Raw genomic sequence first — 25140 nt, forward strand, 5'->3', positions numbered from 1 at the left:
CGTAGTTTTCGAGAAAGAAGACGTAATTTTCCACGAACTTCGTGTGTCAACTTCGTGTGACAAGGGTGTTTTTTCTTTCATTGTTACCTCGCAACTCACGACGACCAATAGAGCTCAAATTTTCACAGTTTTTGTTTTATGCATATGTTGAGATACACCAAGTGAGAAGACTAATCTTTGACAATTACCAATAGTGTCCACTGCCTATAAAGGTGTTATACCTGATTGGAAAACAACAGCATTGTTTTGTCTGAAAGTTTACTGACATGAATGGATTAAGTTTATAATAGAAACATTCTTTACCGTGAGATATTGCCATCCACAATGTATCTGAAAACCTAAACACAAAAAAAAAATTAAAAATTGAAAGATTATTTCCACCAAAGTTAATGTCAGTGTCATTGAAGTTAAAGACACTAGACACTATTGGTAATTGTCAAAGACTAGTCTTTACAATATTGGTGTATCTCAACATATTATGCATAAAATAACAAACTTGTGAAATATGAGCTCAATCGGTCGTCGTAGTTGCGAGATATTAATGGGGAAAAAACACCCTTGTCACACGAAGTTGTGTGCTTTCAGATGCTTGATTTCGAGATTCTAAATCTGAGGTCTCGAAATCAAATTCGTGAGAATTACTTCTTTCTCGAAAACTACATTACTTCAGAGGGAGCTGTTTCTCACAATGTCTTATACTATCAACAGCTCTCCATTACTTGTAAACAAGTACGTTTTTATGCTACAATTTTGTTTGAGTAATTATCAATAGTGTCCACTGACTTTAAGTGCATAGTTTTACTATTTGATACCGACTCACAAAACGGATTGGACCAGACATTTCCTCAAGTTCAGTTCATGAATGAGGTTGATCACAAAAAAGCATGAATACTGTCTGCAAGTATTTTTGCCAGCTCCAACAATCCTGTTGGGTGATTCAATTACAGAATAGAGAAACTAAAGATAAAACATAATAAATTTATCTTATTCATACATAGATAATCAAAAACAAGGACAGCCAGTGGGTGGTCGAAGTTGTTTCCATTTCGAGTTTATTCATGCAGATATTTGACTTACAAAATGAAATCTAGACAAGACTCAATTTGCAAGTGAAATCTGAAGAAAAAAAACAATTAGATTATCTAAACGGCACTTGGCAGTGAAGTCGTTAGAAATCGAAATAATGAAGTTTACTCTGAAAATATTGACTACCATTGCGTTGAAAACCTACAGTTTTTAATTTTCAGAACCACTCTAACTCAATACTAGAGAATATCATCACATGATGTAACACAAACCTTATACTAAGTCGTAATCCCCCCGATGTAAAGTTTCAAATCCTACTTATTTACTACCATGTATAATTGTTTTGTTTTGTTTTGTATTACTATTCAATATCTGTTATTAATTCCATCTTTGACTCAGGAAGAAGCCGTGCGTGTGTTGCAAGAGGCGGAAGCTTTAGGGTTGAGTCTGGGCAAACAGCTTGCGGTAACCAGGAAAGATGGCGAAACCGTTTCTACATCAGCTGCGTCAGAGACTATTGGTAAGCTGAGCCTAACGAAAACAACTAATTATTAGTAATAATAATCATATACAGTGCTTGTAATAGCGCTATTCCAAAGAACATGATCATAGCGCTTGACATTGAAACATTACGAAAACTTAATAATATACACAAAAAGATGTGAAATATATACAAAGCAGAAGAAACAATTAATTATTAGCAAAGCAGCATTCACAGACCAGGTGTGTATTTTTTATTGTGGAGGCGTCGTGGCCGACCGGTTAAGAGTACCTAATTCAAGCTCTGGAAATCAGCAGAGTTTTGGCTCCAGTCCCAGTCGTGTCCCGTTAATAAGCAAGACACTTAATCATTGCTTCGTCATTCGGTTGGAACGTAAAGCCGTTGGTCCCGTGTGTTATGTATTGCACGTGCGCTTAACAAAAAGAGAAGGGGTTTGCCCAAGTGTTCCTGGTTTGATTGGCAGTATATTGTGCCATAGCATTGTGCCGTTTAAACCATGTACAATGTAAAGGAGTAGATCACATCATTCAAACGTACTCCCATCCTTGCAAGAACACAACTGTAGTATGTTAAAGCGTCTTGAACGTCACTGTTTTTAATTAATGAAGTAGGAGGAAATAACCGCAGGATCAGCCTTGGCATCCGGATATGGAGGTGTAGATCCAATCCTCATTATTATGGAAGTTAAAAAAGCCACAAGTGCGAGGTGCTGGGTGACCTGATGGTAAGCCCATCGCCCACAGAGGCTTGGGCTTTGATCTTTTCATCAAGGAAGTGAATATTATAACACCCACCCTTGATGAATAAATAAAAGATGTTCTCATCATTCAATGAAAAACACAGAAACCCTTATTCTGGTATAGACACAATTTTTTTGTGCTGACTATTTTGCGTTGAAACAGCTCTACGAAAATTGCCGTTCAATTGTTCACTAACGCATTCTTGTAAACAATGCTATCATTGAACAATCATTATACAATTGTTGCACGCTGTGACGGGGTCCATGGCGTTTTGTACACTCGAGGGGGAAAATGGCACCCGAGGCGAAGCCGAGGGTTCCATTTCCCCTCGAGGGTGTACAAAACCCATGGTCCCCAGTCACATCGGCAACAATTGTTTTGTTATACCTTTGTACAATTGTTATTCCTCTTCTCGAAGTTCTGTTGTCATCTTCAAACATTATTACGACGGACTATTCAATGTTTAATAAGCAGACGAACAAGAAACAATTCCCTCGAACCCGCGGTTGTCTCGTACACAGCGCTGGAAATCGACCAACGCCGGGAACGATCAAGGTGATGTACACCGGTGTACATCACTTTTCATGTGACCCGGCCCGTCGAGCCATGTACACGTGTTTTTGTTGCGCGTCACGTGATTGGTTCTCGACCAATTAAACTTCACAGTTTGTTACCAAGGTATAACAACGCTTCTTGTAGGCCAACTTCAACCTCAGTTGAGAGCGCCAGTACGTTAAACCCGGAGGTCGTTTGTTTAAACCCCGCTCTAGTGATTCTTTCTTTGTTCAACCCCAAATCATTAACAAATTTACTCAATCAGTCTGCCTTGTGGTTTAAGTCTAATCTAATCTAGTCTAATCTAATCTAATCGAATCTAATCCAATCCAATCCAATCCAATCCAATCCAATCCAATCCAATCCAATCCAATCAAATCTTATCCAGTCCAATACAATTCAATCCAATCCAATCCAATCAAATCCAATCCAATCCAATCCAATCCAATCAAATCTTATCCAGTCCAATACAATTCAATCCAATCCAATCCAATCTTATCCAATCTAATCCAATCCAATCCAATCCAATCCAATCAAATCAAATCTTATCCAGTCCAATACAATTCAATCCAATCTAATCCAATCCAATTTAATCCAATCCAATCCAATCCAATCCAATCGTATCCAGTCCAATATTATCCAATCCAATCTTATCCAGTCCAATCCAATCCAATCCAATCTAATCTAATCCAATCCGATCCGATCAAATCTAATCCAATCCAATCCAATCCAATCCAATCCATCCAATCTAATCCAATCCAATCCAATCCAATCCAATCCAATCCAATCCAATCCAATCTTCTCCAGTCCAATCCAATCCAATCCAATCCAATCCAATCCAATCCAATCCAATCCAATCTTATCCAGTCCAATACAATTCAATCCAATCTAATCCAATCCAATCCAATCCAATCCAATCCAATCCAATCCAATCCAATCCAATCCAATCCAATCCAATCCAATCCAATCCAATCTTACCCAGTCCAATCCAATCCAATCCAATCCAATCCAATCCAATCCAATCCAATCCAATCCAATCCAATCCAATCCAATCCAATCCAATCCAATCTAATCCAATCCAATCCAATACAATCCAATCCAATCCAATCCAATCCAATCCAATCCAATCCAATCCAATCCAATCCAATCCAATCCAATCCAATCCAATCCAATCCAATCCAATCCAATCCAATCCAATCCAATCCAATCCAATCCAATCCAATCTTATCCAGTCCAATACAATTCAATCCAATCCAATCCAATCCAATCCAATCCAATCCAATCCAATCCAATCCAATCCAATCCAATCCAATCCAATCCAATCCAATCCAATCTAATCTAATCCAATCCGATCCGATCCAATCTAATCCAATCCAATCCAATCCAATCCAATCCATCCAATCTAATCCAATCCAATCCAATCCAATCCAATCCAATCCAATCCAATCCAATCCATCCAACCTAATCCAATCCAATCCAATCCAATCTAATCCAATCCAATCCAATCCAATCCAATCCATCCAATCTAATCTAATATAATCTAATTTAATCTAATTAATCTAATCTAATCTAATCTAATCTAATCTTATCTAATCTACTATTCAGGTATGTCCGTTGTCATAGAGGATGCTGCCATGTTTGATGGTAGCACATTCCCAGACCTTAAAGATTCGGTTTTCAAAGCTGACACAAAGTGGACAGAACCTTCTCTTTCTCAACACGTATCTGACTTCCTGCCCAAAGAAAACGCTACAGGTTAGTTCAGAGTTTCAAGGTCAACAACAGTTAATTATGATTTGAAGACATTTTCGGCGGCCATGTTCTAAAGTAACACAAAGTTTTTGAAGATTAATTATAATTTAAATCTCTCTTTTGTATTGGGTATTGTGTGACATTGATATTACATAGTTTTGGGGGATGAGGATTCTGTAAGAAAGTAGATTTGTTCGAGTGGTTTTTGTGTAACTTTAAACAATTTATTTGTTGAAATGATTTGAGGAAAATAAAATGTAGCATTTTAATGACTCATTGTCGTTTTGGTTTTTTTTTCTTCTTCTTTGTTAACCCTTTACAGGCTACATCATTGTGGTAAATATTCTCTTCTTGGGACTTGGAGAGGCTCTTGGAGGGAAACTCGAATGGTACGTCTTGAGTTTTGTTTCTTTAAGTTTGCCTGGAGAAACAGAGATTGTTTTCAAGGGTAGAAATAAAGCCCTTTTGCGCGTCACTTACTAGCTCAATGTTTTATATAAATTGAAACTTGCATCGGGGTTAATTGCAAAGGTCGATTCTAGAGCAGTGTCTTACCAGCAGTATTTCTCCCTTGATAAAAACCGGATTACCAACCAATTTTCCACATGATTTTTAGGATAAGCAAAGAAAAGCTGAATACCAGTAACAAGCAACATGAAACAAATTTAAATTTTTTGGGTAATCCCGTTTTTATCAAGGATGAAATTTCATGCTAAGCACATTTTTGTGCTTAGCAGCCATATGAAATTGGGCCCAGGACACATTAGATCTGACTGACAGTGGAGCTGGTTCCACATGGGGACAATCCGCTGAAAATAAAACGACTTATGGGACTCTGTTTTGCAACGAGGAATAGATAACTTGAAGGGATCAGAAGACAGTCTAGTGGCAGGACGGCCCTGTGTGACATTAAAACTTACACATCTATCAGCGGGGAAACCAAAACGAATATTCTATGGTCTTGTTCCTCAGCAAAAAATTGTTTGACAAAGTTGCTAGAGACATCCATGAACTGTTGTTTTAATTTTCACGTATCTAAATGTTTACTGGCAACTTCTCGTCATAATTACAGGCCAACTGAAACAGTTAACAGCCGTGTAGTTGGTACTTCGGTTTACCTCAGTGCAAACGTCACAGCAAACTTCACTAACAGTGTACGCATGACAGCAGAGAAACTTCAGGTAGAGAAAACTTGCTCAAGATTCCATACAGTATTTAAATTTGTATTTTTAACGTCGAATTAAAAGCAGTGGACACTATTGGTAATTACTCAAAATAATTATCGGCATGAAACCTCACTTGGTAACGAGTAATGGGGAGAGGTTGATTGTAAAAAAAACACTGTGAGAAACGGCGCCCTCTGAAGTGACGTAGTTTTCGAGAAAGAAGTAATTTTCCCCGAATTTGATTTTGAGACTTTAAGTTTAGATTTTGAGGTCTCGAAATCAACCATCTGAAAGCACACAACTTCGTGCGACAAGTTTATTTTTTTCTTTCATATAGTTATCTCGCAACTCCGACGACCAATCAAGCTCAAATTTGCACAGGTTTGTTATTTTATGCATATGTTGAGATACACAAAGTGAGAAGACTTGGTTTTGATAATTACCAATAGTGTCCATTGTCTTTAAAATATGAATTATTGCTTCTATTGCAGAAACACGTACTTGGCAACTCCAGCTGTCGGTTCTGGGACTTCGGTTCCACGTAAGTATAAATACCTCCTCTTTCTACCCTTTGGTACGTTGTTTGGGAGGATTGTAAGAAACACTTTTACGCAACTAAGTACGATGTGACAATGAAATCATTTCCACTACTACCAGGGCATTTGCGTGCGTATGTTTGTGAAAAAAGGAAGGCAGACTATTTATAATAATATTATGCAAATTGTGCATATTTCCCCCACTTTTTGTTTTCTACTTTGTTGATTTGTTGTAGGATGTTTCATGAGAAACACAATTCTAAAAACAAATATGTTGCAGTTTTGTCTTGGTCAAGCCACTATTTTGCAGAGATTGGCTAGACTATTTTTCCTGGCATGCGTGGACGCATTCGCGACATCTCAAAGACGCGATCACACATTTTGGTAATGAATATCCACAGGCTTTTAGCGTGTGTTGTTTACACCTATCCAATTAACCCATTTTAGAGGCACCGTAGAGGGCGCGTGGTCTGCTGAGGGATGCGCAGTAGAAACCGAGAACAATACCCACGTGACGTGTTTGTGCGATCATCTGACTAACTTTGCTGTTCTTCTCATGCCGGACAGTGTCATGGTGAGAATTTAACTAATGCATTGTTTACTTCTTATTTACATAAATTCGTTGCAATGGCAATCAGAGGGCAGTCCGGAGGCGGGGAGTGGAGGATGAAAGCCAATTTACTTTTAAAGTTTTCGTCAACAATTTCCCTGATGTTTAAGAAATTAGTACAAAAGAAACTGGGTCCTGGTTTTAATCTTGCGATAGATAATGTTAGGTTCTGCTACAACTACAGAATGTAATACTGTGAATGGGATAAACAGTAATTACAACTGTTGCATTAAATTTTGCTTTAAAAAAAGTTATTGCTGATAAATTATAATTCTAGTTTGTTTGGTTTGTTTATTTGTTGTGTTTATTTTTGTGTATTTTAGATTGGAGCTGTTGATAAGATAGCACTTGGCATCATCTCCTACATTGGTTTGGGTCTTTCGCTCTTCTCGCTGTTACTTGCTTTTATATCTATCAGCGTATCACTCAAGTGAGTATTGTGCTAGATATTTTTATTAAAGGCAGTGGACACTATTGGTAACTACTCAAAATAATCGTTAGCACAAAACCTTTCTTGGTGACGAGTAATGGGGAGAGGTTGATGGTATAAAACATTATGGAAATTGGCTCTCTCTGAAGTGCCATAGTTTTCGAGAAAGAAGTAAATTTCGAGACCTCATCGATTTAGAACTTTAGGTCTCAAAATCAATCATCTAAACGCACACAACTTCGTGTGTCAAGGGTGTTTTTTCTTTCATTATTATCTCGCAAGTTCGACGACCGATTGAGCTCAAGTTTTCACAGGTTTGTTATGTTGGGATGCATAAACTGTGAAGGCTAGTCTTTGACAATAACCAATAGTGTCCACTGCATTTAAGCCTACTATGATGCTCTAACGTGGATGGTTCAAAATTGGATGGTGGCTATGAAGGGACATCGCACATAATTAACAACAACGGAAATATTTCCGTATTACCAACTTTGGTGCAAAACCTTTAGAAATTTATATATGGAAATTATATTGATCATTGAATTCTTGTGGAGTTGATAAACTTGTTTGTGCGATGTTCTTCTTGAACTTCCATTACAAAATGTGGCTTTGGTATAGCTATCAATCAAGCTCACCGAAACCAAATTTTCGTGTTATAGCTTCTCAACAGAAAATATTGACTAACACCACTCTGCTTAGCACGAATAGTAACTGGTAACGTTGTTCTGGTATGCTCTGCGTTTGTGTGCATATAAGCCGTTTCCATGAACTGTATTTTTCTCTCTGCGTGTGTGTGTGCGTTCGTTTAGCTCCCCCGGGTCAACCCCGCGGTGCTCACTCGGGTGAGCCCCTGACAAGAGCTATTCGAACAATCACACTCGCCCTCTAGCGGTGACGTCAGGCATTTCGGGTCACCCCAAAGTGCCCCACTCCACAAGCAGGGCACTGGGGGCTGACCCGGGTGAGCCCGTGGAATGACGTCAAAGCTATATTCGAGTGTACCGGGGCAGACCGGGGTCGACCCGTAGGAGGGAAGCTAATCGAACGCACCCTCAGTATTTTTATGCAACTTCGATGATAACGAATCGATCCCAAATTTGCACAGTTTTCATGCATAATGTTGGGAAAGTTGGGGATATTAGTCTTTGACAATTACCAATGGTATATCCTACCTTTAAAGAAATATAATTAAAGACTTATTTTCTCAAACAACAGGAGTCTGAAACACTTCCAGTCTGCCGTGATTCACTTGAATCTAATCGCTGCTCTCGGACTGGCTGATTTCATGTTCCTGATTGGAGCAGACGACACTGAAAACGAGGTAATAAGTGACGTACAGTAGTCATGGTAATGACACAGTACAAAGGATGACTTGTTTGTCTGTCTGTCATAGTGTGTCTATCTCTCTTGAGACCTTTAGGTTCAATTGATCATAGAAATTACACAAGCCAGAAGTATTCTTAATAATGTACAATACTTCTGATGAACCCACATGCATACTATCAATATTTATAAGGTATTAACTCAAGTTATACAGTAATGAGTTAAAGCTTTAAAGGATTATTCTCTAACTTATAATTTTTTGTATTTTGGACTTCGAGAAGAGGTTAATGAATCGATTGTTGCACTGGCGTTTCCATAAGTGCTTTGGGTGATCAATGGTCGGTTTCACAAAGGTAGTCCCAACTTAGGTATAGTCCTAGGACTCTTTAAAGACAGTGGACACTATTGGTAATTGTCAAAGACTAGCCTTCACAGTTGGTGTATCTCAACATATCCATAAAATAACAAACCTGTGAAAATTTGAGCTCAATCGGTCATCGAACTTGCGAGGTAATAATGAAAGAAAAAACACCCCTGTCACACGAAGTTGTATGCGATTAGATGGTTGATTTCGAGACCTCAAGTTCTAAACCTGAGGTCTCGAAAACTATGGCACTTCAGAGGGAGCCGTTTCTCACAATGTTTTATACCATCAACCTCTCCCCATTACTCGTCACCAAGAAAGGTTTTATGCTAATAAATATTTTGAGTAATTACCAATAGTGTCCACTGCCTTTAACTCCAGATAAGACTAGTTTTAACCATTGTGAAATCTACCCCCAGTTGAAAACAAGTATTTGCATCAAGAGAAGTTACAATGATGTCCAGTGTCAACTTATTTGCCGCCATTCTCTTCAAGTCCCACCCCTACATCACCAGAGTTGTGTACCGACTAAACAGTACAGACGTTTATCACGCTGTCGCCATCTTGGTCATAATCCTTGTATCCAATAACAGTAATGAACGCTAACATGCATTACGCATGGCACAAGATTATGATTTCGTCCAGCCTCCGTTTGGTTACAATGAGTTGTAATGGAGTAAAATCAAGATGACCACATCGTGATAAAGGTCTATTGCTGAATGTTTTAGGGAAGTTCCCGTTGGGCTGTGTACACAAAAAGTTTTTGCACAACTCTGTTTTGTTTTTGTTTTTTTTAACAACGAAATATTTCAAAGTTAAAGCCACTGAACACTATATGTAATTGTCAAAGACCAGACTTCTCACTTGGTGTATCTCACCATATGCACAAAATAACAAATCTGTGCAAATTTGAACTCAATTGGTAGTCGTAGTTGCGAAATAATAATGGAAGAAACACAAACCTTGGCACACGAAGTTATGTGCTTTACATGCTTGATTTCGGGACCTCAAAATCTAATTCTGAGGTCTCGAAATTGATTTCAAATTTATAGGAGAAAACTACTTCTTTCTCGAAAACTACGTTACTTCAGAGGGAGCCGTTTCTCACAATGTTTTATTCTATCAACAGCTCTTTATTGCTTGTTACCAACTACATTTTTTTATGCTAACATAATTTGGTAACTACCAATAGTGTCGAGTGCCTTTAAAACTTCTTAAAATCAAGTACAGATTGACAGTCATCGGAGGTGTTCCCCCAACGGTTGTCAGCCTTTTGGTGCAGCCTCTTCGAAAATAATGTAATGCTTAACCGTCAATTTAAACCAAGAATGATATGTACCTTATACTGTTATTATAAACAATCAAATCAATTCATAATCATAAAAAAAAAATTATAATCAAATCATCCAAACCAATTTATCCCTACAGGTGTGGTGCACCGCTGTTGCTGTTATTTTGCATTACTTTTTCTTGTCGACCTTTATGTGGATGTTGTGTGAAGGTTTTTACATTTACATCCGGGTCACCAGCGTGTTTACTGATGTCAAAGGTCATATGAAGTTCTACTTCCTCGTTGGTTGGGGTAAGTGTAGTTCATTATCTCAACCTCGTACATCTATGCTGAATTAAATACTTCAAAAGCACCTCAACGACTTCAGCTCTTAATTGGTCTCAACGTTTCGACTAGCTTGCTCAAGTCATCGGTAAGTCACCAATATAGGCTTATTTATATACCTCATGTGTAGAGTCCTCTAATCTGATTAGTTTAAAAAAAAAAAAAAATCGCAGAGACGACCTTTCACCGTAGTCAGTGTTGTTGATTAGAAAAGTCTTTATTCGGTATATAAAAGAAATACTGACTGCTTAAAATCGGGGAACAGTTAAAGTTATAGGCCCCGGTGATGTCAAAGCCATAGCTTCGCTTCGGGTATAGCCATGGTTTTGACATCACCTGGGGCCTATAATTTTAGCTGTGGCCCTCAAAGCAGTCAATGTTTCAATATTATACCTCACCATGCAATACCCAATCCCAGATTATCATTCCTATATATTATTTATTTTTTTGCCAATTGAAATAAAATTTGGTTTGTGGTTAACCGTTTTCGGTTGTTGTCTAATGTTTATTGCTAACCAGCTCCTGTAACAAAAGCCCTTTTAAAATCATGAGTACTAATGACAGGTATTCAGACTCAAACAGCTTGTATGCTCAAAAGGCTGCACCGGGCTAAAAATGGTTGTCGATTTTAACAGCCTATAGGTTTCATGAATTTGAAACTTATTCCAAACGGTTTACAAATGTAGACAAATCCACAACGTATCCCTAGGGTTTGCATTAAATCGGTGGAATATTATTCAGTTTATCCAATACAAATAAATAAATAATTCTGAAAACTGAACCATTCAACTTGTTATATATATATATATATATATAAAATGCTCGTGTTGAATTCTAACCCTAACCCTAACACTAAAGAACTAGTAGATAACAACACAAAATTGTAACCAAAACGTTTTTAAAATGTGCGAACGTCCAAGCAAAGCCTTTGGTTCATTAAAGAGTTGGGTTAAATATTCATTGAATATATGTTGGGCAAAATTTCTGGGTCGTCATTTTGTTATAAATGCACTGAAATAATCCAGCAGAGGGAGAATCTCAAGAATAAGCAGAAATCAAGTCTTTGTGATGGGGTTGATGGATCGAGAAGGGATTTGGGTGGGTGGTGTCGAAGGTTGATGTCAACAAGAAATTATGTTCCCTGGGGTTCCGGTTTATACCTATGAGGGTCCCGGTGGATTATGGTAGAAAGAAAGGATGGAATAAATATCTCAATATCAATCTGTCTTTTCATACCTTTTGTGTGAATAATTTCATTGTAGTTATTTACCCTTTTTGTATCAAGTTAAAATCAACAATGCACAAAGTATTTAGTTCTAAGACGATTATTTAAAACTGGTGGTTTATTAAAGTCAGTGGACACTATTGGTAATTACTCAAAATTATTTGCACAAAACCTTACTTGGTAACGATTAAACGGAGCTGTTGATATCATATAAAACGGCTCCCTTTGAAGTAACGTAGATTTAATTTGAGACCTCAGAACTAGATTTCGAGGTATCGAAATCAAGCATCTGAAAGCACACATGTTAGTGTTACAAGGGTGTTTTATTTACTAATGAGAGTTCAAATTTCCACAGTATGTCTTTGCATGTATAATGTTGAGCTACACCTAGTGAGAAGATTGGTCTTTGGCAATGGTGTCCAGTTTCTTTAAACATTCAACAATTACTTAACAAATAAGTGTTATTTAAACTTACCAGAATTGGCAAATTGTGCAATATTGTTAATTCACTAAGTACAAGGAAAACCACACAATTGAGATGGATAGTTTTGTGATACAAAACAAAACACGTTAGTCTCAATTGTATAACAAACGATAGAGCTCCATAGTTCCTCCATGCTTCAAGTAACTTGGTATGACTGTTATTTTTGTAAAGGTGTTCCAGCCATAATCGTTGGGGTAACAGCCGGGGTGAATCTTGATGGATACGGCACGGATGCGGCCTGTTGGTTGGCTACATCCGATAACACACTCTGGACCTTCGCAGCACCTGTTGCTATTGTTATCACGGTAATATTGTCATAAGTAAAAAAAAAAAAAAGCAGTGGACACTATTGGTAATCACTCAAAAAAATTATTAGCATAAAACCTTACTTGGTGACGAGTAATGGGGAGAGGTTGATGGTATAAAACATTGTGAGAAATGGCTCTCTCTGAAGTGACATAATTTTCGAGAAAGAAGTATTTTTCCACCAATTTGATTTCGAGACTTCAAGTTTAGAATTTGAGGTCTCGAAATCAAGCATCTAAACGCACACAGCTTCATGTGACAAGGGTGTTTTTTCTTTCATTATTATCTCGCAATTTCGACAACCGATTGAGCTCAAATTTTCACAGGTTTGTTATTTTATGCATATGTTAAGAAACACGATGTGAGACGACTAGTCTTTGACAATTACCAATAGTGTCCACTGTCTTTAAGAGCACGATCAGCGGCATACATCCCAGGTAGAAGCATTAATTGACCTCCTTTGAAGTAGTTTAGGTTTAGGTATAAAGGTAGTTATCATTAAAAACATTGTGAAACTGAAAAAGGGGGCTGAGACATTTTAAAGTCACACAAGCGACAAGGGTGTTGTTTCGTTCGTTATTTTCTTACAACTACAACGACCAAATTGAGTCAACAACGTTTTCGCAATGCAAACTGTCCCAATAGGGGTGTTTTTTCCCCCTTTTACTTAAAACTCTCTCAATGAGGCAATCCACCAATGTCCCAAACAACTACCCCAAAACGGTTTGCTCCTTTTTAAACCGATCGGGATGTTCTCTTATACCCAAATGCTGAGGGTACATAATGGTCCCCGATCAGGGCCTCATGTGACACAATGCAGACGGTACAACTGATGTAGCCTGAACATCTGACGTCACACTTCAAGGCTCGTGAAACGCGCCAGAGACGTGCCTCGAGACCGGCGTGTAGATTCACCTTTGACCTACCCTCATTTCACTTAGAGATACGCAGTCAAATACTATTGCGGACGTGACAGGGGTGTTGTTCGGTCATCTATAGCTCATGTTATTGTGCACGTTTATGCAATACCATTGTATCAAATGGAATCCCTGGATCTAGCGACAGGGACCTGTCTTTATCATCGACAGGGCCCAGTCTGTGGGTGCGTCCGTTTAGCTTCCCTGGGTCGACCCCGGTGTGTGGCGGTTTTTTTTCCAGCACACGATCGTCCTTGGGAAAAAAACCCACCACACACCGGGGTCGACCCAGGGAAGCTAAACGAACGCACAGTTTCTCGATCAAAAAAACAACCGCGCAAACATTCAGTCCCTCGTGACCCCCCATTCAACATCGATGTAAAAGTATTCAGGTCGTCAGACAATACCACACGCTGATCTTATGTGAGATGTTGAAATAACTGGCTGGATATATTGTAATCTTCTTCTCTGTTATTCGAAGGGAGAGAAAGACTTCTCTGGGAACGAGACACAAGATCCTCTGGGAACGTTCGTGCAGTCACTAATAAAAGCTTTTGCATAATTCAGGTCCATTTATAGGTCCGTTGTCCGTTTCTTGTTTTGTTGGTTTCGCATTTGAAGGATTTTGTTTCTTCTTTTTGGCTACGCGAAGGGAAAATCACAGGAATTTTTGTCTTTTCCTCTTGAACTTTGGAACAAAAAAACGCAAATCATGTTTTGCAAGTTGTAATTAGACGACGGCCAACAGGTGGATTCATCATCTTTTATGCAAACTTCAGTAGTGTAGGATTAAACCATACAGGTAAAGCGAAAAATAATGTTGAACGCATTTTGCATAACGAAAATACAAGAGTATATTATTATCCCACGACAATGCACTCACACATGCAAATTGTACACCTGCTTTCCCATAAAGGTTATTTCTTCTGAAGCAACATTATACAATTTATTGCAATAATTTGTTTCTGACATTATAGTAGCCCTACATTTATTCAAAGAATTTTGCTTCTCAAGAGTAACAAATGTTTTGGCACACCATTTCAGCCTAAGAACTGTCTGATGCCCAGAATCATTAAACTTAACACATCACTCAGTCCTAGCACTTGAACAGTCATCTGTCCATTTTTAATGTCAGTATCTTTGTGACACATATTGACTGCCAATGAGGTAAATAGTGCACATCTATTCACACAAGGTGACCAGAAAATGGACCTATTTCCCCGAGTACGGGTTAAATAGAATCAACGATTGTCAGGCACCTCAAATGTTCACTCAAGACCTATAGAGATGCCCGTTTCGTGCCTGAAAACGAACCTGCATTTTCGATAGCTCTTTTGATAAGGGGCCAATCAACGACGTTGCTCTATCAAATGCCGTGTCCAGTGGTAGCAATCCATTATTTTATAAAAGGCAAACTGGTAAGAAGGTTGTCTGGAAATGTCAAAACCTCTCTCTCACCTCTCTGTCTCTCACTCTTTCGCTCCCCCTTTCTTGTGGCAGGTCAATGCCTTTTTCCTGGTGATGATAATGTTGAGGTTTCTTAAGGTGAAAAGCATAGCCAAGAAGTCCAAGTATGTACAGCTAAGGTAAGTCCAGGTCCTAGTTTCATAGAGCTGCTTAAGCACAACATTCTGTTTAAGCAAAAATAATCCATGCTTAGTAAAATCAGATTACCGGCCATGACTCCACTCAATTGGTATCCTTAGTAAACAACAGCTCAATACCAGTCACAAGCAATGTTTATGGCATAACATTTTGGTCAGTTACATGTGTAAACTAAACAAGCTATGTTCGTGCTTAACCAACTTTTTTGCTTAAGCATCCCTGTGAAATTCACTGATCAATTGGTTTTTAATCTGTCACCCCATGGAAAAAAAAACACTGGACCTGCTATTTCAGTTTATCCTGCACTTGGCCATCTGTCAACACCTCAAAGTTGAATCACAGACTTTGGCGCCCAATTTAGCTTGGGGATAGAAAAATACAGCTGGTTAGTCCATCAGTGCCTGTCTCGGGGATTGATGTACCTATATACAGTATTTAAAGCCATTGGACACTTTCGGTAAACGGTATTGTCCAAAGGCCCACACCTCGTGTATCACAAATGATATAAAAAAAAATTTAAAAACTGTGAAAAGTTAGGCTCAAACGGTCATCGGAGTCGGGAGAAAATAACGGGGGAAACCCACCCTTGTTTCCGCACGTTTCGCCGTGTCATGACATGTGTTTCAAATAAATCCGTAATTCTCGACAACGAGAGCTGATAATTGTTTTAAAGTCACCTAGAAGTGGTATTTTTTTCAAAATAAAGCTTTTGTCACTAATATATGTGTTTTGATGAGTGAAATGTGAATAAACAGTTAACTAAGGTTTTAAAAAATCAGTTCTTATGTAATTTACAAATTAAAAAGAGTAGACCACGACCCGAGAGGGCGCTGTTCGTGACGTCAATCGAGGCAGACTTTGCCTGTAATGCGTAGAGTAAACACAATCGCAAAGTACATGTACGGACCAAGTCGTGAGTTTGTACGTTTACAAAATTTAAAAAAATGTTTTTTTTCCGGCAATGCCGACCAGGTGTATTGCTGCTGAATGCAGAAAAACACTTTTTGAAATGTACCAACTCACGACTTGGACGTACATGTACTTTGCACGTGTGTTTACTATACGCATTGCAGGCAAAGTCTGCCTCGATTGACGTCACAAAAGGGGTAGGCGGAGTCAGCCCCCCAAACAACTTTATATACTTTTTAAACATATAAATCGTGACAAACAATTACTAAAAAAATTGTTTTATTGTTCGTAAGCATATACTCTTATGTTTGAAAGAAAAACAATTATATTTCCAGGTGACTTTAATGATTTCTCGAAAAGTAAAGCATTTCATGGAACAATATTTCAAGAGAAGTCTTTCACTATTACCTTCTGTAAACCCTGTAAGTTATTCGTAAATCTGTGAACATTTATTTTGTTTTCTGTGCCGAAAGTTTATAATGGCTTTAATGGTAAAAAAAAATATATATATATATATATTTTTTTTTTTCCAAAATTAAATAAATACTATCGACATCTCCTCAGGATTCTTAAAGCATCAGAAAGTTAGAAAAAAAACATAAAGAAAGTAGTTTTCCCACATTTTGAACTCAATTATGGTATGCAAAAACCTCTTAAAGGCTAATCACCAAGCACGGAGTCCATGTGCGCAAAATGTAGGGGGCCTTACCCCTAAACCTACCCTACCCTAAACCATAACCCTACCCCAACCCTAAACCTTTTTGAATTACAATATACAACCATTTTATCTGACCGGTTAATGCAACTGTTTTGATTCTTAAATGACATCCGCTATATGCAGTTTTCCCACTTTGGACAATAAATGCTTTATTTGCTAGCGAGAAAACTAATGAATAGTAATCGGTGATTTACCTGTCTCGCTGAACAGTCAGAGTACTAATCCCCCACCAGAGAGAATGAATACTGATATATGGATATACTTCGCCATTATTTATTATCAAAGAGTTTTTGTAATACATGCCCAATTAAAAGGTATGTATGAATTAGCTGTATGACTATTATACAAACGTGTGTCCCTTCTATACACGCACTGCCATTGTACTACGTTGTTAGGCGTTGTTGTGTTTTGTCCGACCGGCTTGAAAACACACACTTTTTTTCTCTCTTTTTTCGGTTATTGCTTTAGTTTATTGTTTAGGGTGTTTGTTAGGTTGCTGTGATATTTATTTATGTTGAAAAACAAATGGCAGAGCGATCTCGCACTTTCATTAATGACTTATTTTAAGTTTTTTTTTACCCATAGTACAACACTAAGCATTTTTATTGAATTCCATTTGTGACGTAGGAAAGCAACCCGGGCCGCCATTATCCTGCTTCCACTACTAGGCACAACTTGGATTTTCGGTCTCGTCGCGTTCGGATCTGGCAGTGTGGTTTTGTTTTACGTCTTTGTCATTCTGAACTCGTTACAGGTACACGACTCATACCGTGTATCTCAAAACAAAAAAAACTACACACTTTTGAAATGGCTGCCTAAATATACGATTCTGTGGGTTAAGAGTTAGATGTATGCTTATTTGACTCAACTGTCATTATGACACAACAAAGTCCGAAAATAGTTCCTGCTTGGATGAGCACTGTTCACTAAAGAATAAGTAGCCGACATCTTGGAGTGAATTTTGGAAGCTCCAAAGGACTTACCCCCCTCAATTTGGAAGGCTAATTACTGCGCAACATAATTGTTTATACCCTTCACAAAAGTGGGCAGTGTCGCCCAATCATTAATTATTTTAGGACTTTTTGGCGTCATATGAAAGTTGAGTCCATAAGCTATCCATAAATCTAAATATGTTCCCCCAGAATCATATATTTTTTAATTGGCAGCTACTTCCAAAGTGTATAGTTTATTTTTGAGACACCATGTGCTGAGTATTTATGTATCTTTTCTGAAGACGATCAGAGAACACTGATCGAAACGTCAAGTAGTAAAACCACTTCTTTTCAGAGCCACCACCATCATACAGCTACTAACATGGTGCTTTATAAATCTATGTTTTGGGGGGGAGAGGGGAGAGGGGGTTGTTTAACCAAGTTACGTCCCAACGTCTTGTTTTATATAGGTAACTATGCGATACTTTTCACCACTAAGATTTTAAACTCTGAATGGTGATACACCTATGAACTAAGAGCTTTAGTTGTTGCGAAACAAAGCTATTGGTAGACAATTCATCCTTTTGATAGTTTCCTCTGGGGAGACACTCAGAGAATACTGATCGAAACGTCGTGGTGTTACACTTATTATGAGAGAGCCAGATTTGCACGGTCATACTGCTTTACCTGAGTTCCTGTTACCAAGTTCCTCATGCATCATTTTATAATGATGCCGATACTAATATAATTATTTTTCAATGACTGCTCGCAGAATGTGTTCATTTGCATATTCCACTGTCTGACCAATGACGACGTAGCTAGCTGCTTATAATATTATTATTACTATTCTATAACTACACACAGGGTGTGTTCATTTGCATATTCCACTGTCTGACCAATGACGACGTAGCTAGCTGCTTATAATATTATTATTACTATTCTATAACTACACACAGGGTGTGTTCATTTGCATATTCCACTGTCTGACCAATGACGACGTAGCTAGCTGCTTATATTAATAATATTTTTATTACTATTCTATAACTACACACAGGGTGTGTTCATTTGCATATTCCACTGTCTGACCAATGACGACGTAGCATCAACTCTCCGCATAAAACTCCGACGATCTCGAACTCAGATTGATGTTTTCCTGTCATCCACTGTAAGTTTCAACAATTCGAAAAAGACGAGTGTTTTTCTGCTCCACCTATTTACTCATCTCTCTAGAGAGGAATTAGAGTGAAGAAGTCGCGAAACGAATCTTATGAGTCATCAATCAAAAATATTCAACTGTTTTTTTAGGCCTTTCTAAAGCTTCCCTCCCAGAGGCCCGTATTATACAAGTTTCGAATGTACGTTTCTGAGAACATTTTTTGAAATAGTTTATTTTTTTCCTCAAGAATACCACATCTTCCCTATATAGGATCTTTGCCCTTTTACTATTCATTGTTTGAAGAGTGCAGCGAGTTAAATTAACATCAGGAGCCGATTTCACAAAGAACTAATATTGATCTTAAGATGTATATCAATCTTAATTACTAAGCGTGATGTCTCCGATTACAAATCACTATTGTAATGCTAACAACTCATCTTAAACACACTGGACACTATTGGTAATTGCCAAAGACAAGTATTCTCACTTGGTGTATCCAACATATGTACATAAAAAATGTTAAAATTTGGGCTCAACTGGTCATCGAAGTCGCAAGAGAATAATGAACGAAGTACACCCTTGTGCTTTTTGTGCACAAAATTGGGTCTGCTTTCAGGTGCTTATTAAAGGCTTCAGCTGAAGTATTTTATATTTGAGTTTGAGAGAGAAATTACCTCTTTCTCAAAAGCTTTGCTACTTTCAAGGAAGCCGTTCCTTACAATGTTTTATACTATCAACAACTCTCCGCTGCTCGTTAACAAGTAAGTTGTTATGCAAATAACTATCCATAAATACCTAAGACAGTTTATCTTTTCTGATTTGTCGAGACGGCATCACGAGGTGTTGTTTGAACGGATGATATAACACCAGTAAACAGTGTTATAACATGGGCGTGACACGCGCGCTTGCACCTGTGCGTATTAGACAGTTTCTTCATTCATATTGGTCGAGAGCAACGGCTGAAACAGTTGCGCAACATCACGCGATACGCGCGACGCGCACAGCATCTCCTTATAAGGAGTTGTTTACCCGAGGGCCTAACCATTTCATAGCTGGAGGGGTGTTGTGTTGAAAGAAATCATTGAATAATTATAATTTTTACATTTGTTTTACCTCTTGACCAAAGGTGTTGATGTTCTTTGACCGTAAAGGTATTTATGAATGGGAATCAAAGTGTGTTGAACCGGTTTTCAACAAGTGGTTTAAACCCGCCGAGGCCTGGTTCTTGATAATTTACATCGACTTCGTCTCGGTAAAATTATCAAGTCCAGGCCTCGGCGCGGGTTTAAACCACTAGTTGAAAACCTCTTCACCACACATTGATTCCCTTAGCAGTGTCCAGTGCCTTTAAAGATGACTCTGACTTGTGAAATTTAGCCCTGTTAATACCCGCTATTCCACTGGGGCCTTTTTTTGATGAAGCAACTCAATCAATTATAAAGGGAAAGTGCATTGTGTAGATTTTCTAAAAGAAATCTTCGGTCAGCAAGGATCCGATCCCTGACTTCAATAATACTCGAATAATAAACACGAGTTGTGTCAACAGTAGTCATTTCGCACTGTATTCCAATTTGACATCCAGAGATGAAAAATAATTATGTCCAAGTTGATCTCTGTTCATCCCATTTTTTAATTATATTTAGAAGACTGAGTTTAGGCCAATAAAGGACTGGACACCTTTTTGGTAATAGACCCTTCCCATGAAATAATGTGAATTGCACATAGCGCGTGCGCACTAACGTTTTGGTTGGCAAAATGAGGGAACATCGCGCGGTTTTGTACACGACTAATGGCTGCGTAACGCAGACGCGATTGCGCGTCTGCTCAGTGCACAACTCTATGGCGTTTGCCAACCAACAGGGTCAGGGGTGCGTTCCACTCGCGTAAACGACTCGCAACTGTTCGCGCAAACGTTTTTTTATCGTTTGAATGATTGGTGCGTATACGCGATGTCAATATGGCGGCGCCCTGAAATGAAGATGGCGCGCACCATACGTAAGTTTTTTTTAAACTTCGTTTTTGCTGCAATAGTCCTCTTTTTGACATCATTACATCAACTAATTAACTTTGTTATTCCAAATCTGCATTATCATCCACCGAAAATACAATGTAATTATGTTTGTGACAAAGAAATAATACCGTATGCTTGTCCGCCATTTTAAAAATCACTCGCCAACACCTCCGAAGTATGTTCGCCTAAAGTTGCCAACGTTCGCCAACGGTGGCGGCGAACAACTCGTTCCACTTGAAATTGTTGGCGAACGTGCGCAACTATTGGCAACGTTTGCGCGAGTGGAACGCACCCTACTCATGCGTGAATGTGATTCGCATATTTCATGGGAAGGGTCCATTGTCAAAGACCAGTATTCTCACTTGGTGTTAAAGACAATGGACACTATAGGTAATTGTCAAAGACCAGTCTTCTCACTTGGTGTATCTCAACATATGCATAAAATAACAAACCTGTAAAAATTTGAGCTCGATTGGTCGTCGAAGTTGCGAGATAACTATGAAAGAAGAAAATAAACACCTTTGTCACACGAAGTTGTGTGCTTTCAGATGCTTGATTTCGAGACTTCAAATTCTAAACCTGAGGTCTCGAAATAAAATTCGTGGAAAATTACTTCTTTCTCGAGCACTACGTCACTTCAGAGGGAGCCGTTTCTCACAATGATTTATACTATCAACCTCTCCCCATTACTCGTTACCAAGTGAGGTTTTATGCTGATGATTATTTTGAGTAATTACCAATAGTGTCCACTGCCTTTAAATCTCATCATTATGCATAAAATAACAAACCTGTGAAAATTTGGACTCAATATTGTTCATCGAAGTTGCGAGAGAATAGAAAGAAACACCACGATTGTTGTACAAACTTGTGTGCAGATGCCTACAAATGCCTCAGACCTGAGGCGTTTTCAAATTATAGTAAGAAATTACCTCTTTCTCGAAAACTATTTTAAGTGAGAGAGAGCAGTTTCTCACAAATGTTCTTCTTTGAACGGCTCTTCATTTTGCTCGTTACCAAACAAGTTTTTATGCTAGCATTTATTTTGAGGAATTGCCAATAATAGTCAATGCCTTTAAACAACGTTTAACATATTCATCAATAATTGTACAGTCTGGTATAAAGGGGAGTAATGGGGGACTTCATTAACTATCTCCCATAGCTCTCGTTCCCTTTATCGAACAGCGTGTGGAGGATCGAGGCGGCAGCTCTGCAGCGGCAGTGCTGCCGCCTCGATCCTCTGGAGCGTCACTGCAGCCGATTTCACGACACGCTAGAATAAATCCTATCTCGAATTAGGATGAGTAAACTAGCCATAACTTAGGATATATCTTAAGGTTTTCATGTTACAGTGCAAGACTGGGGCTTCTCCTGCAGCCGATTTCATGAAACGCTAGGATTAGCCCAATCTCGAGTTAGGACGAGTGACTCGTCCTAACTTGATGGGTTCGATGCATCCTAACGACTATGTATACGGAACTCAACTCGTCCTAAGTCCTATATAGTACTAATCATAAGCTAGGAAGAGTTTGATGAAATCGACGGTTGGACCCGCTCGCACGCTCCTGTAGAAATCCAACATACGGATGTAATTTCAAAGGCAGTGGACACTTACCGTATTGGTAATTACTCAAAATAATTATTAGTACAAAACCTTACTTGGTAACGAGTAATGGGGGAGCTGTTGATAGTAAAATACATTGTGAGAAACGGCTTCCTCTGAAGTAACGTACATTTCGAGGAAGAAGCAATTTTCCACGATTTTGATTGCGAGACCTCAGAATTGGAATTTGAAGTCTCGAATCAAGCATCTGAAAGCACACAACTTCTAGTGACAAGGGTGTTTTTTGTTCCATTTGTGTTTTGCAACTTCGACGACCAATCTTTCACATGTTTGTTATTTTATGCATATGTTGAGATACACAAGACTGGTCTTTGACAATTACCAATAGTGTCCAGTATCTTTAATAAAAGTGCACGAGGAGAAACACATGCTATACCGCGATTTTATTTTCTCTCCGACTTCCTTTGTTTGGTTGAGTAAAATAACCACGAGGTGTCCTGTTATCTTATTATGTTTTTTAGGATCATCGAAGACTTCCGAAATCCAAATCAGCGAAAACAATGGAGCTAAAAACCAGTTCAGGTATGAGTCTTTGTTCTTTCAGGAACTGGTTTGTTTGTTTGTTTGTTTGTTTGTAAATGTGGTTTTTGTTTGTTTGTTTGTTACACCACTGTGGTTAAAATAAAATAACTAACACGGGGTTTTTCGCAGATTTGTGTGTAATGTAAGATCACTAAATTACTTTTTAGGATTAAAGGCAGTGGACACTATTGGTAATTACTCAAAATCATTATTAGCATAAAACCTTACTTGGTAACGAGTAATGGGGAGAGGTTGGTGCTATAAAGCACTGTGAGAAACGGCTCCCTCTGAAGTAATGCAGTTTTCGAGAAAGAAATAATTTTCCACGAATTTGATTCCGAACCCTCAGATTTAGAATTTGAGGTCTCGAAATCAAGCATTGGAAAGCATACAACTTCGTTTGACAAGGGTGTTTTTTCTTTCATTATTATCTCGCAACTTCGACGACCAATTGAGCTCAAATGTTCACAGGTTTGTTATTTTGTGCATATGTGGAGATACACCAAGAGAGAAGACTGGTCTTTGACAATTACCAATAGTGTCCACTGCCTTTAAAGGAACGTTACAGAATTGGTGTAAGAAACATAAATCGTGAAGATCACATATTTACATAAAATTTACACGGTCTAATGATGATGATAGTAGAAAACATCCCTTGAAATATTTCTGTCTGAAATTTAATATTTGATGAGAAATAAATAATGTAATTACCCGTTTTGAGTTTATCGCTCAGTGAGCGTTTTATTCATTTTTGTTTTGGCATCGATGCAATGCAAAATTTGTAATCGGTTTTCACTATTCTCTCGTGACCCAGATGGCAAATCGATCTCAAACTTCTACAGGTTTGTCAGTTTATGTACATTGTGGATTACATAAAGTGCTTACAGCAACTTTTTTGCTAGCAAAACCAATTTTATAGCTAATATTCCTTTAAGCAATAGTGATTTTTTATTTTTTTTTTTATTAGGGGGGGGGTATTTAATTGGTATTGAGAGTATTCTGTTGAGATACTGGTGTGGAATTTATAATTAATTACATTATACACTACTACTATTAATATTAAATAATATTTATAAAAAGCGCCTTTTTCAAAAATTACAAAGCGCATGTACACAATAATTGATTAAAGGTTAATCTATAATTTTTCCCGTCGGTTCTTACCATTCCATGACAAAGTAATTATTAGCATAAAACCTTTCTTGGTAACGAGTAGTGGGGAGAGGTTGATAGTATACAACTTGTGAGAAACGGCTGCCTCTGAAGTAACATAGTTTTCGAGAAAGAAGTAATTTTCCGCGAATTTGATTTCGAGACATCAGAATTAGATTTTGCGGTCTCGAAATTAAGCATCTGAAAGCACACAACTTCGTGTGACAAGGTTGTTTTTTCTTTCATTATAATCTCGCAACTTCGACGACCAATTGAGCTAAAATGTTCACAGGTTTGTTATTTTATGCATGTTGAGATATACCTGACAAGTGGGAAGACTGGTCTTTGACAATTACTAGGTTCTGATGGCTTTAATATTTTAAGGTCATCGCGTTGTGATAATATTTCAAGACTTTATTGCTTTGCCCGTACATCAGGTGGATGTCGAGATAAATCCGGAGCCTTCGATTCAGCTGCGTGTGGATCTTCCGAACAATGGGCAACCCTCCAATCCCAACCTTCGCTCAACTAAAGTGCACGTTAGAAAGCTATAAAAGATATCGCTGCCAAAACATAGGATTCGAACTGCCTCTACTAGCAATCTCGGTAGTCTAGTTGGTAAGACACTGCTCTAGAATATTGCAAGGGTCATGGGTTCGAATTTCGAATCCCACCCGAGTAATATGCCTGTGATATTATCGGTGTATGGGTACAAACCAAAATTAATAACAATAACTAGGGTAGGGAGTGTGTCTACCTGCTGGACGGAGCTCCTAATAACAAAAATATTATTGAAACGGTTACACAAAATATTAAACTGTTTTCCTTACCTCGAAACATATTTTCGTTCCCCCGAAATAAATTACCTCATTCCCTTGAAATAGTATTTCAAGGGAGCAAATAATGTTTTGAGTGAACAAAATAACATTTCGGGAACGAAATATGATTTGTGTTACCTGTTCAATA

The 25140-nt window shown here is 38.2% G+C and overlaps 1 protein-coding gene across 1 annotated transcript in view; it reads left to right on the forward strand.

Moving 5' to 3' along the window:
- LOC117289164 (adhesion G protein-coupled receptor E2-like) overlaps positions 1-24706 on the forward strand; it is a 36692-nt gene extending 11986 nt beyond the window's left edge. Inside the window, exons 12-26 of the mRNA XM_033770162.1 lie at positions 1426-1546; positions 4429-4578; positions 4898-4964; positions 5648-5756; positions 6233-6282; positions 6725-6851; positions 7211-7317; positions 8533-8638; positions 10433-10586; positions 12500-12633; positions 15052-15137; positions 17411-17537; positions 18770-18880; positions 22965-23025; positions 24612-24706. Of these exons, the coding sequence (XP_033626053.1) occupies positions 1426-1546; positions 4429-4578; positions 4898-4964; positions 5648-5756; positions 6233-6282; positions 6725-6851; positions 7211-7317; positions 8533-8638; positions 10433-10586; positions 12500-12633; positions 15052-15137; positions 17411-17537; positions 18770-18880; positions 22965-23025; positions 24612-24706 (1605 nt within the window). The remainder of the gene's footprint in view (positions 1-1425; positions 1547-4428; positions 4579-4897; positions 4965-5647; positions 5757-6232; positions 6283-6724; positions 6852-7210; positions 7318-8532; positions 8639-10432; positions 10587-12499; positions 12634-15051; positions 15138-17410; positions 17538-18769; positions 18881-22964; positions 23026-24611) is intronic.
- The last annotated feature ends 434 nt before the right edge of the window (positions 24707-25140 follow it).

The sequence above is a fragment of the Asterias rubens genome, chromosome 4 (genome assembly GCF_902459465.1).
Source record: "Asterias rubens chromosome 4, eAstRub1.3, whole genome shotgun sequence".
Lineage (NCBI taxonomy): Eukaryota > Metazoa > Echinodermata > Asteroidea > Forcipulatida > Asteriidae > Asterias > Asterias rubens.